This window comes from Toxorhynchites rutilus, chromosome 3 (genome assembly GCF_029784135.1).
Source record: "Toxorhynchites rutilus septentrionalis strain SRP chromosome 3, ASM2978413v1, whole genome shotgun sequence".
NCBI lineage: Eukaryota > Metazoa > Arthropoda > Insecta > Diptera > Culicidae > Toxorhynchites > Toxorhynchites rutilus.
In genome coordinates this window covers 257,385,868-257,398,424 of record NC_073746.1, presented here as the reverse complement: position 1 = coordinate 257,398,424, position 12,557 = coordinate 257,385,868, and the positions used below count along the sequence as shown (strand labels likewise).

The window sequence follows — 12,557 nt, the reverse complement described above, 5'->3', positions numbered from 1 at the left end:
TCCGTACGGCTTGCGTGTGTTACTTCAAATTCTTGTGATGGAACACAAAAAAACCCACTCCCGAAATATCACCACACACATTCGTGATCACTCTCGCCATCCGGGCTACGTATGTGCACATGTAAGTCGTGGACCCAACCACTCAGCAGGCACAAACCAGCGGAGAAACTCCCAGCAGGAGGTTGGCCGAAATGGGGCATGAAATGATGAATGTTGCCGCCTTCCCGGCCTGGGGGATGTTTGCAGGGTCTGGCCCATCGCCCCATCTCTTTCTCATACCCGACGTGTGGCTTGCTACTGACTTTTGCCCAAAATCTTCATGCATACGTAGGTACGTACATCTATGGCGATTCGCTTCGTTCGTGCGTGTTTTTTTTTCTTTTTATAAAATTTATTGACCAATCCCAGCCACGAACCGGTCTCGTGTGCAAGAACCTAACATGGCACCGGGTACAAAACTGCAGTGAAAACGCAATTGGTTTGGGAGAAACAACGAACGGGGTAAAAAGGGATCTCGCTTGCCTTTCTGGATGGGGTTCGAAGGTACTGTGAAAAAAATGGAGGATTCCCAAGTGGGTAAACTTCACATACTTTCATAGCGAATGATGGCGCTGCGAACGTTGCAAAGAGTGACGAGAGACCTAATGAATGGCACTCCTAACTGGTTGGCGTATATAAATGAGGAAGAGGACAATGGACACCGTGTAGTTTTTTTTTCGAACAGAATTATTTATGATATACATTTTAATGAATTTATACATTGTAGAAAAAGTATGAAATATTCACGCACGAATGTATTCACCCATCAACTAAAAGAATTCTTTTAATTAAAGCAAATGGGATGATGAACCAGAACATATTGTGCATGTTTCATGAGGAAATATAATAGAAAATCGGTTAAAATATATTTTTGTTGGTGTTCGTCCTCTTTCCGCCATGTGCATAACTATAAACCATAAGATTGTCTTATCAATATATGAAATCTAATGAAATCTAATAAAATTGAACGAAGACTGCAAAACATGTTAATTTTGAAAGATCATAACTCAAAAACGATAAAAATAACGTTTTCTGATTTTTGGATATGTTATGTAAAAAAATATAAAACATATAGTGCCCTCTATTTCTAAGGCATGTATAAATCAAAAACGAATACAGGTCGAACTCGATTATATATAATCGCAACTTCACTTTCAACGTTAATTTTCGAATCCAATACATAATCGAATCACAAAAAGCTATTTTTCTATTGATGTTTGACATTCATACATTAATGAAAAAATTGTTTTCTTGAGATTCGATTATGTATAGGATTTGAAATAATTGTTGAAAAAAACATGGTCGACTATATATAATCGAGTCCGACCTGTACAATCAATAATTACGGTAAAAAATCCAATTTTTCTGCGAGTGCAATATTTCTTATTTTTTAGAAGACTAGCTAATTTGATATATCGATCATCTGAATCTGTTCAGTAGTTCAAAAGTTATGAATTTTTGAAAAAAGTAATTTTTGGAAAAAAGGGGGAAAATACTTTTTTTAAGTCTCAATAAAATATATGAATAGCCGAATAAGTCAATAAGTCGGTAAAAAGGCACTGCTACAGGGAAAGAGTTATCCTAACATCAAATTTTTCATGTTTTCTTCGAAAAATTTCTATTAATGTTTAACTCGTAACATTTTGGTGTATAAATTATCACAATTGACATGTTCTGCGAAGATTTTTTCTATTTAGAAACACGTCAAGAACATGCAAAAGCGAGAATTTAAACACAAGAATGTTACAAATAAAACATTACTCTTGACATAGAACTACGTCTTCCATTAAGAGTACCGAATCAGAAAAAAATGTCACGTTTTTATGAAATAAAGTTGACGTTAATAACTATTTTTGCCGCGAACCGGTTTTGGCGATTGACATACCAAACGAATCGGAAATTCTCTAAGATTTGTTTGATATACTATATATTACAATCCTCTGGTGTGTAAATGGTTGAAATTGCTGAAAACTAGATGCATATCGATTTTCCCATACGTTTGTTTTGCTCATTTGTGAGCGTTCCTACACGCGCCGTCAATAACGTCAATTACGATCAACGAAGGGGAACATTTGCCAAGAGTATAAAAACTGGATCTCGCTGAGGCAAACTTTCAGTACCGTTCTGTATTCGAAGCAATGAACATCGCTTGTTTTTCTTTGTTTTGTGTCATTACATGTGTAAGAAATCGAAAGAATTTGGCAATTCATTTTTTATATCGTAAACGATCGAAAGAAGGACAGGAGGAAAAAAATTACACGATAAAAGCGAACCGAGTGTACGATCCTAAAATAACAACCTATCGGGAGCGTGTGCAATAAAACAATGAAAGGAAAGGGACCAAAACAATCGCACACATTTCTTATCTCGCTAGGCTCCGTTGACCTTAGAATGTAGATACGAATATTAGATAAACTTCAGCCAGAAGTTGTATGGTAGTGGCGGCAGTTAAAGGAGTTAAAGGATTTATATGCAAAGGAGCAAGAACATTTATAGTATTCTCTTTCTTTCACACGTTAAACTTAAATTTAGGGTAGAAATAGGATAGAGTAAAATTGTATGAAAACCCAAGGTTCTCTGAATAAAGTAAGTAGTCTTTAGAATCGAAACCTCCTATTGAATCGACTGACGAGAGTTCTTCAGATTCAAGTTTTCCAACGTTCGCAGCAATAGTTGTATAATTTGCGCTCGGAGTTCGTGAAGATCTTGTACTCGTTGATCCTCCCGCTTAGTTGATATTTCATAGATTTATCAGCTCCCGTTCGTTACTCGTTCCGAACGGAATTAAAGGGTGTGTCACATCAAATTGCATCACGGAAAAAACGCTGTAGAAATTCGCCCAGTAGACCGATCCTTTTGAAAATTTTAGACAGTAAAATAAAAACTATTAAACAACTTTTGACATTTTCTTTTTATTCATACTTCGAGCCCAAGCCCGTATGCTCGCACCTTCCTCTTTACCCCGTCCATAAGGTTCTGTACAACGTCAGGTTGTAGTTTTTTTTGAACAGAAATCCATTTTCTCTTGAAGTCCGCTTCCGATTTGACAAATTTTGGGTTCTTCCGGAGGGCCTGCTTCATTATCGCCCAATATTTCTCTATTGGGCGAAGCTCCGGCGCGTTGGGCGGGTTAATTTCCTTTGGCACGAAGGTGACCCCGTTGACTTCGTACCACTCCAACACGTCCTTTGAATAGTGGCACGAAGCGAGATCCGGCCAGAAGATGGTCGACCCTCGTGCTGCTTCAATAGTGGTAGTAAGCGCTTCTGTAGGCATCACGAAGGGGGCGCTCCGCTTTCCGCAAGAGCAGATCGCTTGCCACACCATGTACTTTTTGACAAACTTGGATAGTTTCTGCTTGCGAATCTCCTCCGGAACGCTGAATTTGTCCTCTGCGGAGAAGAACAACAGGCCCGGCAGCTGACGAAAGTCCGCTTTGACGTAGGTTTCGTCGTCCATTACCAGGCAATGCGGCTTCGTCAGCATTTCGGTGTACAGCTTCCGGGCTCGCGTCTTCCCCACCATGTTTTGCCTTTCGTCGCGGTTAGGAGCCTTCTGAACCTTGTATGTACGCAGGCCCTCCCGCTGCTTGGTCCGCTGGACGAATGAACTTGACAAATTCAGCTTATTGGCGACATCCCGGACCGAACTTCTCGGATCACGTCTAAACTGCTTAACTACGCGCTTGTGATCTTTTTCACTGACGGAGCATCCATTTTTGCCGTTCTTCACCTTCCGGTCGATGGTTAGGTTCTCGAAGTATCGTTTTAGTACTCTGCTGACCGTGGATTGGACGATTCCCAGCATCTTACCGATGTCCCGATGTGACAACTCCGGATTCACGAAATGAGTGCACAGGATTAATTCACGACGCTCTTTTTCGTTCGACGACATTTTTCCAAATTTACGAAAAATTGACAGTGAAGCATGGCCAACGTGATCTATACACTCTTATCTGATAATAAGCGAAAGCTGAAGATATAATTCCTAAAAATTAAATTTCTATAGCGTTTTTTCCGTGATGCAATTTGATGTGACACACCCTTTAGTGCGAAGGCAGTCAGTTCAATTTATTGGAAGGAATAATTCTGATTAGGCTGATGATCCGTTCGTGGCTCGTTCCGTAGGAAATTAGTGCGAAGGCAGTCAATTCAGTTTGTTCCAGGAACAAAGGTAATTCACTCGACACCTTTTTCGTACTTCATCTCTGTAAAGTGCCAAACCAGATTGGCAGGGTTGATTCCTTCGCCCAACCAAGTTTGAGTTTTGGGCATCTTTTACAAAATGTCTTCGTTTCGGATTAAGCTGTGGACGTGACTAAAATTCTCACTCGCTGATGTGGTTCTAAACTACACAATTGTGTGGGGAATCATTAAACTAGGTTATCATAGGCTCACCAAGAGTATACTAGTTCTGGAATTTTGTTTATGACTTGGTTTCACATGACAGTAGCAAAACTCCCCACCAAGGATGACATTTTTCTGATTGTTTGGTGGTATCAATTATGAAGCCGTGAAAATAAATATAAACAAAAAGGGGATATAGCGGGAGGGGAATATTTGCGCTAGGGTATGAATAATGGATCTCTGCTGAGGCAAACATCCAGTCTTTTTCTTTATTCGAAGCAGCTAACATCGCTTGTTTTCCGTCATCATAAGGTATTCGTTGGTACCAATGCATTAAACTGACGTTTTGATGAAGCATGCTTAAGGTTAATATGGCGTTTGAGCTGATCTTTATCATAATGAAGCAACCCAACTCTTTCCAAGGTTATTGAGATTAACAGAAAGAGTTTATTTCGTTTATTTAATCACCAACAAAGTAAATGTCGTTCTGGAATTTTGTATGTGATTTGGTTTCACTTGCCAGTAGCAAAACATTCTCCCCTAAGGATTACGGCTACGCTTATCACGAGAATGAGAAAGTAATGCAACTTATCTCGAGGCCAGTAATATTAATAGAAGCGTTTTTTTGCGCAAAATGAAAATTTCGCAGCATTCTAAAATAATATCCAAAGCTATAAACAAGCAACTTGAATAAAATAACTGCGTAGTTCTACGTCAACAATGCGGATAGATAGTTGTCGTCTCCGCAGAAGTTCATATTTTAATAAGATCATAAACTTTGTCGACTACACTGTATCGCTATCATGACTTTAAACAAGATTAGGATTAGTTGTATTTTTTCTAAGAAAACAAGAAAATGTTGTTGTTAGAAAAACTTTTCCCTGAGAAAGTGTCCATTTTCAGATGTATGGGTGACTTGTTGGAATTTGTTAAACCTATTCGTATGAATTTTTTTTGAGAATTTTAGGAAAATACGTTTTTGCGAAAAAAGAATTTCAATTTTTAAGATATTTTTTTTCAGCGCAATTTGAAAAAAATATTTTTTTTTTTTCAGGAAACAATTTCAAACAATTTACTACATTTCATTCATTGACCAAAATTTTGTAGGTATTATGGTTTTTGAATTCTACATTTTTTTTAATTAAGAAAAAAATGGTCTTTTTCATGATAGTAGTCTAATTCTTTTTTTGAAGATTTGAAGAATACAAAGTTGCTTGAATGACGAATGTCTTTACACCCATAACGTTTCACTGCAATCTGAGATGTTGCTGCCAGTAGCCAGTGGAGTTGGCATGAAATTCGTCATATATTTATATTCAAATTTTGATTAGTTTTGACATTGGGTCACCTTTATTGTCCAGAGCTTCTGCAGGAAATCAATTTCAACACCAATCTATTGTACAAACTATGGCTACAATCAACCTTTTTTATCGAGCAAGAGTCGCGAGTTCAATCGATGAAGTTTTTTCTTCGATTTCTGTTTGTCTCGTGTATTAGGATAAGTTGGGGTGATTTGGACACACGGGGGTGAAAAAAAATGGTAAAAAAATTATAGTAACGGGTCAGTTAGAAGATCAATCAATGAATAGTTCTGCGATTGGATCAATAAACGTTCGCTTAGGTAAGAAAAATGTCTGAAGTATTGACAACACAATTTTTTTTTGGGCGGGACGAAGTTTGTCGAGTCAGATAGCTATTGATATATTTTTACAGGGGAACTTCGATATAACGTACCCTCGTTATAACGTACCCTCGATATAACGTACACATTTTCAAAGTCCAAAGGAATATTTTTTTCGAATATTGATTTTCTGAAAGAGCAATAAATTATCTGTATTATGATACTAGAGCTTGTTTTGTACCTTTAACCAATCCCGAAGTACAACTGTTTTGTGATTCCGGATTCTAAATGAATCAATTTTTAACCAATAATACGAAGGAAAACATTATGAGAAATGCTGGCTTCGTCTTCTAGTTGTATTTATTCATTAACCTCACTCAAACAACAACACAATAAAATGATATAACCTACGTTTCTGAGTTCTTTATTATGCTTCGATATAACGTACAATTCGATACAACGTACAATTTTAAAAGTAGAATGTGCGTTATATCGAAGTTTACCTGTACTTCTTTATTTCTCGAACTACGAAATTGAGAGCCCTGTATAACAGAATGAGATTATAAATGTACGGTATAACGATAATGTATCGTAAAATAAAGGTCCTGTGGCGCAATGGATAACGCGTCTGACTACGGATCAGAAGATTCCAGGTTCGACTCCTGGCAGGATCGAGAAATATTTTGTTGTTTGTAAATACCATAAATTCCACATTGTGTCTATGAATAGAATAGATAAACAGTTCACAGTTATTATAAGATCGCAATATAAATAATATTTCACATTTAAATTGTTTTTATAATCGAAGATAAAATAATCTGCAGAAAAAAGGGATTTCGGATACAATTTTGGTACACATTTTTTGAATGTGAAAATTGGCATGGAAAATTTGCCGTACGCATTCTTTGTCAGTTCCTACTTAACCGACGGTCAAATACAATCAGATTACCGAGTTTTTGATTTTTTTTTTTTGTTAACTGAATTCCAGGTCGTGAATCATCTTCAACATCTTATTGGCATCTTGAAAAAGCGCTATTCAACTGCTATTCAAAACTACGTGCACGCGATAACCAATCATTGATATACCCTTTTTCATAAATAAATTATATGTTTCATTTTTTTCGTCAAAATTTTTACCATTTTATCTCCTTTTTATCAAATAAATATCTCGTAGCAGTCCCAGATAATGGTATTGAGAGTTCTCTCGCACACTTGATGTGATCTGACTGGAACGGTGCGTGCGTCCACGTGTTGATAGTTAAAAGATACACCTCATAACATTTTCTTTTCCGACAAATCGTTCACACTAAATTTTGTGATAATATACTCCCATAATATATAGAACGAACTTACTATTCGTTTCCGTGTGTTCAACGTGTGTCGATAATGTAGAATCCCGAAAAGAAATGGATTTAAAAAGTTTTCGCTGTAGACAGGATTCGAACCTGTGCGGGTAGAACCCAATGGATTTCAAGTCCATCTCCTTAACCGCTCGGACACCACAGCACGACGGGAGCTGGAGGCTCAATTATGATAAGTTTATATGCATTTGCATTGGATTATGTTATTGAATTTTTAGAGGCGAATGAACTGAAAAGTTTAAAGCCTATTTAATCCAACATCATCATCATGTTATTGAATGACTATTTCATTTATTCATATTCGTTTATGATCCAGCAATATCATTGGATTTGCATTTCACAAAATCCAAGTTCAGATTGAATAAAATAAAAGTAGAAAATCTAGTAAAGGATGAAAATTGTGTATGGAAACAATTCAGCGATATGGACAAGGAATATTACAATACACTCTGTCCAACTTCTATTGTTTTGAATATATTACGTTGTAACACAAACAGTTAGAATTTCAACAAGATATTTTCATTCATTGTTGAATGCTTACAATAAAGTATATTAAACGTCAATTTCGTCCAAAAAAGTCGTTTGTTCATTTATTGGGCTTAAATATGATAATTTCAGCTGTTCAGTTTTTATAAGACCATTTAAAACTTCATAAGTATTATCAATGAAAAATTCAAAACAATCGACAGGTTTACATGTCAATGATGTGTAACCTTGCTATTTCGATTAATAATTTGGAAAATTCGTGTTGGCATACTATTCACCAAATTCTGCAGAACGGATTCCTCATTATTTTCCCATGTCTCCAAAATTACGGCCATGAGATCATCAACTGTGATATACTGCTTTCCCTCAGCGTAGATTCTGCATACTAGGATCCCCCAAAGAGCTCAACGAATCAAGTTTTTTGGTCCTTAATCCATTGCTAAGTTTTTAGTGACGATTACGACGCAAAAATGGTCGGAACATGTATGAACATGTGTTTAAACCTTGCTATTCATGTATGTTATCCTTCCTATTCCTTCTGAAGCATGTGAAAGCAATCTTGTGTTTTTAGGTAGCACAGAATCCCTCCCAAACCATACACGTGGCTCCACCAAAGTTCCTGGTTGAAAAATAGTGTTCCTACTTCCGTAAATCACGCCAGTACCCATTGAAACCATCAGGACCATCCAAATTGAACTTTTTTCGGCACTGAAGATAACCTAACAAAGTTAAAAGTTAAAAAATGCCGTATTACATCGAAGAACTTTTCGTTGTGATATATAGCAAAATGAGTTCTTTTTGTCATAACATACCGTTCTGAATCATATTTCTGACGCTTTAGGCATAGGATGCAGAAAACAGATCTAAACTTTTTGCACAGGTATTATTTAGTTGATATTTTCAATAAATTAGTTCAATATACTTTTAAGCTTTTTACTTTGGTACTTATTTGACTGAAAACATCAAAAAATCATCGAAAAAAATGCTATTCGAATGAAGCGAATAAGAATCAAACTACTTTTTATAAAACACTAGTTATAAAAAAAAATCAAATTTCGGACAGATTAAATTCAAATTTCGCACACTTTATTCTGTAATTTTTTAAACGAAAACTACACTACTCTTAAATATATTTTATAGTGAACTGTAAAACACTTACCAAGCAATCACAGTAAACTGTTAACGATGATGAAAACTGATGAAATACGGGAGAAATTTAAATATTGATGAACGGGTAAATTCTATGTGCTCACGCTAAGCAAACGTCAAACACAAACGATAATGAGTAGTGTTGTCATTTTTTTGCCGATTATGTTATAATTTGAATGTAGTTCTTCTATGAAATGATAGTGAAACCGATGGATTACTCTTAAGAAGTAATTGTGATATTAATTTTAAAGTTATATCATCAGTGCATTAAGTATTCCAAGATATTAGGACAAAGTATCCGAAATATGATGTTGTCTGAAATATGATTCAGAACGGTATCATGTCCTACTGTCGGTTCAAGTGAGTTTTGGCAAAACTTAGACGTATGAGATCATATTTGGTAAAGTTGTCGGTCATATTATTTGTTGTCGATCGACCTTACTTCTTACCTTCAATTTGATACCCTAGTCGATAACATACGAATACACGACTTCAAAACTCACCTGATGACAAACTAAATTCAAATAAATTCAAATAAAAGCCATCAGCCTTCGGAAACACCGTGACTTGAGCCATCTCACTTTGAAAAACGAAGTGTCGATGATAAAACAGATACAGATACAGATTGCGAGGTGCCATTGGCTATGGCCAATCCCGTTTCTATGTTGCTACCGATCTGAACGAAACTTCTAGCGAAAAGCGACGTTTCAGTAGTGATTTTGAACGAAGCGGCTATCATATTGAGACTGCAAATAATCTTATTGAGACTGCAATAATCACGAGTTCGGGTAGAGAATTTTTCACTATATCAAAGAAACCGCCTCGTTTGATGCAAGCAACAGTGCCAATATTGAATGTTCACGAATGTTTCATTCGATCGTCGATTTGAATTAGTGGGGGATATAATTTGCGCTGGAAATCCTGAAGTCCTGAAAAGGATTTCAGGATTCCATCCAGTTTAAAAGAGTTGAATTTTATTATATCCCTGTATCAATCATAATTCAATGCTTATACTCATCCTCTCATACACTTACAAGAGAACAGTCAGCAAACTTTCAAAATATCCATTCGTTCATTGTGAATTGATTCAGATGCAACTTCAAGCAAATGATTACTAAGCCAACGTTAGTCTTAAGTCTACCTTGCGGTTTTATCACAGATATATTCTCTTCTAGTTTTTTCATCATTGGATGGAACTTAATTATTCATGATAATTTTGATACATAAAACAAGTGAAAAAAACAATCCCACATAATTCCAGGCTCCGGCGAGATTCGAACTCACGATCTCCTGTTTACTAGACAGGCGCTTTAACCAACTAAGCCACGGCGCCGAGTTATACATCATTGTTAATTCGGGAATTATGTTAATACGAATGTACATTTTTTATGAACTATATACGAGGGCAGTCCGATAACTACTTAGCCTACAAAAAAAAACAAAAAATTTGGAGAAGTAGCGATTTATTTCTCAACATAGTCTCGTTTTAGCTCGATACACTTGACCCAGCGATGCTCCATCTTCTTTCATCCATCAGAAAGATACGTTTTCTCGAGGTCCGTGGCGGCAATGACCTCCTCATTCGACTCGAATTTCTGCCCGGCGAGTGACTTTTTCAAGTTTGGAAACAAAAAAAAAGTCGCACGAGGCCAAATCTAGAGAATACGGTGGATGGGGCAGCAGTTCGTAGTGCAATTCTACCAATTTGGCCGAGCCATGAGGCTAAGTACTTTTCGAAACGCCCTCGTACATAGCACAATTACAATATTATAAGTTTGAAGAACATTTAAAAAAAAATAATAAAATGAGAGATTTACATAACTAAGAAGAAATAATTTTGAATTAAACTGGAAAACTAACCAATAAACAAGATAGAATATTGGATTGATAAAAACATTGTCAGAAGTGGGATTCGAACCCACGCCTTCAGAGAAGACTACGACCTGAACGTAGCGCCTTAGACCGCTCGGCCATCCTGACTGCTCGAAATTCTTGGTTATTTTCTTATCACACTATTCATAAAAACTATCTTTCTTTTGCTTTCAATAAAAACCTGTGCATTGTTTAGCAGTCCTGTTGTCCTGTGGGTCCTGTGGCGCAATGGATAACGCGTCTGACTACGGATCAGAAGATTCCAGGTTCGACTCCTGGCAGGATCGGTTGTTATTGTTTTATTTTTCACATCGCTCTATTTTTGCTCGATGTAATTGAATTTTATAGAGTTACCTGTCTGAAACACTCTTCTCCCGCTTTGCAATTAAAATGCTGCCATGAATGCCGGTTCTCATCGTTCAAGCGACCGTTGCGAAACTTTCATCGATGGTGATAGGTCGGATAGATTCAAGGGATAGACGGTGCGGGATTTGGCGGAGCAAAACATTATGTCCCACTACAAAGGCAAAACGGCGACAGTGGCGTCTCGAGATACAGTAATTTCCAGTGGAAGGGAAATAGCAGATAAAAAAAGCATACATATAATAGCAGCATAACACAGATCAAATCGCACAGTACAAAACTCCGTCGGCAAGTCGGCTCGGTTTTTTGTTGTTGTTGATACTGTCAGTTTTTGTTCGCCTTTTTCGCAGCAAGGGAGATAATTCGGTGGCATTCACGTGCAGCAGCAACAGCAGAAGCAGATTCGTACGGTTAAAGTGATCTGCTTTTGTTTACATTTTTGTAACCTCTAGCTCTTTTCCATCCTTCCCCTCGCCATGGAGTGTATTTCCTTTTCTTCGCCTGAAAACTGTCGGATCGTCTCGATAAAAACTGTGACGTTCGCTGGGGAAGCGACGTGACGTTTGCAGTGCACGACGTAAACATAAAGGAATCGAGCAAGCTGAAGTTTTCCTTTTGTCGCCGAAACAACAAACCGAAGAACAATCGATTTTCGATTATATCTATCTGCTGTGCGAGCGAGGGGCGGGGGAGCACAGAAATGACAACGGCGTAAAAATCGCGTAAAACTTCAGCTAGATTCGGTTTTTATATGCAGTCGGCAGTATTCTTGTATCAGTCTGAATCATGTGTCAATTTATCGTTCGCAGTAAATTTGACAAGTGAAAGCCGGTAAATGGTTTCGGTTTTGTGAAATTGCTTCGTACGGGTTTGTATTCTCTGGCAGGGAAACAGACAATGAAATTGATTCCGAAGTGAGTGCACATCAAAATTCTCATCATCGTCAAACGCGGAGAGACTCGTCCCCCTACCCAAATCTGCTCTTCTCTGGTTGATTGAATGGCGTAAAAATCATATATGATGGACTCACTTGCCCTCCTGTTCCCCCTCAAAGAATTCCTCTTCCCCAACAAAAAGCGAGTTCGTCCCAGCCTGGCAGGAGATAAGAACGAACAGATATAACATTGTGAATTTTAGTCGGAAATAGAGCAAAGCAACGGCAGAAATGAAAGCAATGTGCGACGCACGGTCTTCATTCGAACTCCACGTGGAGTGGTGCTGTGTCCGAATTCATAGACATTGGACAGTACATTTGGTGGGTATGAACAACAGAGACGACGGGAAGAAAGCACTAGCTTAGGCGAATCAAAACACACCGAC

At 37.4% G+C, this 12,557-nt stretch overlaps 2 protein-coding genes and 5 non-coding genes across 15 annotated transcripts in view; 4 read left to right on the top strand and 3 right to left on the bottom strand.

Annotated features, from left to right (window-relative positions):
* The window catches only part of LOC129779772 (protein winged eye), a 619,088-nt gene that overhangs the window by 323,149 nt on the left and 283,382 nt on the right, over positions 1 to 12,557 (top strand). The window lies entirely within an intron of this gene.
* On the top strand, positions 6,608 to 6,680 carry Trnar-acg (transfer RNA arginine (anticodon ACG)). The gene has a single exon. It is a non-coding gene; the product is annotated as a tRNA-Arg (tRNA).
* Trnas-uga (transfer RNA serine (anticodon UGA)) lies at positions 7,431 to 7,512 on the bottom strand. The gene has a single exon. It is a non-coding gene; the product is annotated as a tRNA-Ser (tRNA).
* Trnat-agu (transfer RNA threonine (anticodon AGU)) lies at positions 10,262 to 10,335 on the bottom strand. The gene has a single exon. It is a non-coding gene; the product is annotated as a tRNA-Thr (tRNA).
* Positions 10,900 to 10,982, bottom strand: Trnal-cag (transfer RNA leucine (anticodon CAG)). Its single transcript has one exon. It is a non-coding gene; the product is annotated as a tRNA-Leu (tRNA).
* On the top strand, positions 11,089 to 11,161 carry Trnar-acg (transfer RNA arginine (anticodon ACG)). The gene has a single exon. It is a non-coding gene; the product is annotated as a tRNA-Arg (tRNA).
* LOC129779774 (uncharacterized) overlaps positions 11,734 to 12,557 on the top strand; it is an 80,823-nt gene continuing 79,999 nt past the window's right edge. The window contains exon 1 of one of the 2 annotated variants that reach the window (XR_008743765.1): positions 11,734 to 12,492. Coding sequence is in view for 1 of the 2 variants with exons in the window: in XM_055787467.1 (XP_055643442.1) it covers positions 12,403 to 12,496 (94 nt within the window). In the remaining variant the exon portion in view is untranslated. Of the gene's footprint in view, positions 12,497 to 12,557 lie in introns of both variants that reach the window. The other variant, XM_055787467.1, reaches the window with a different exon arrangement.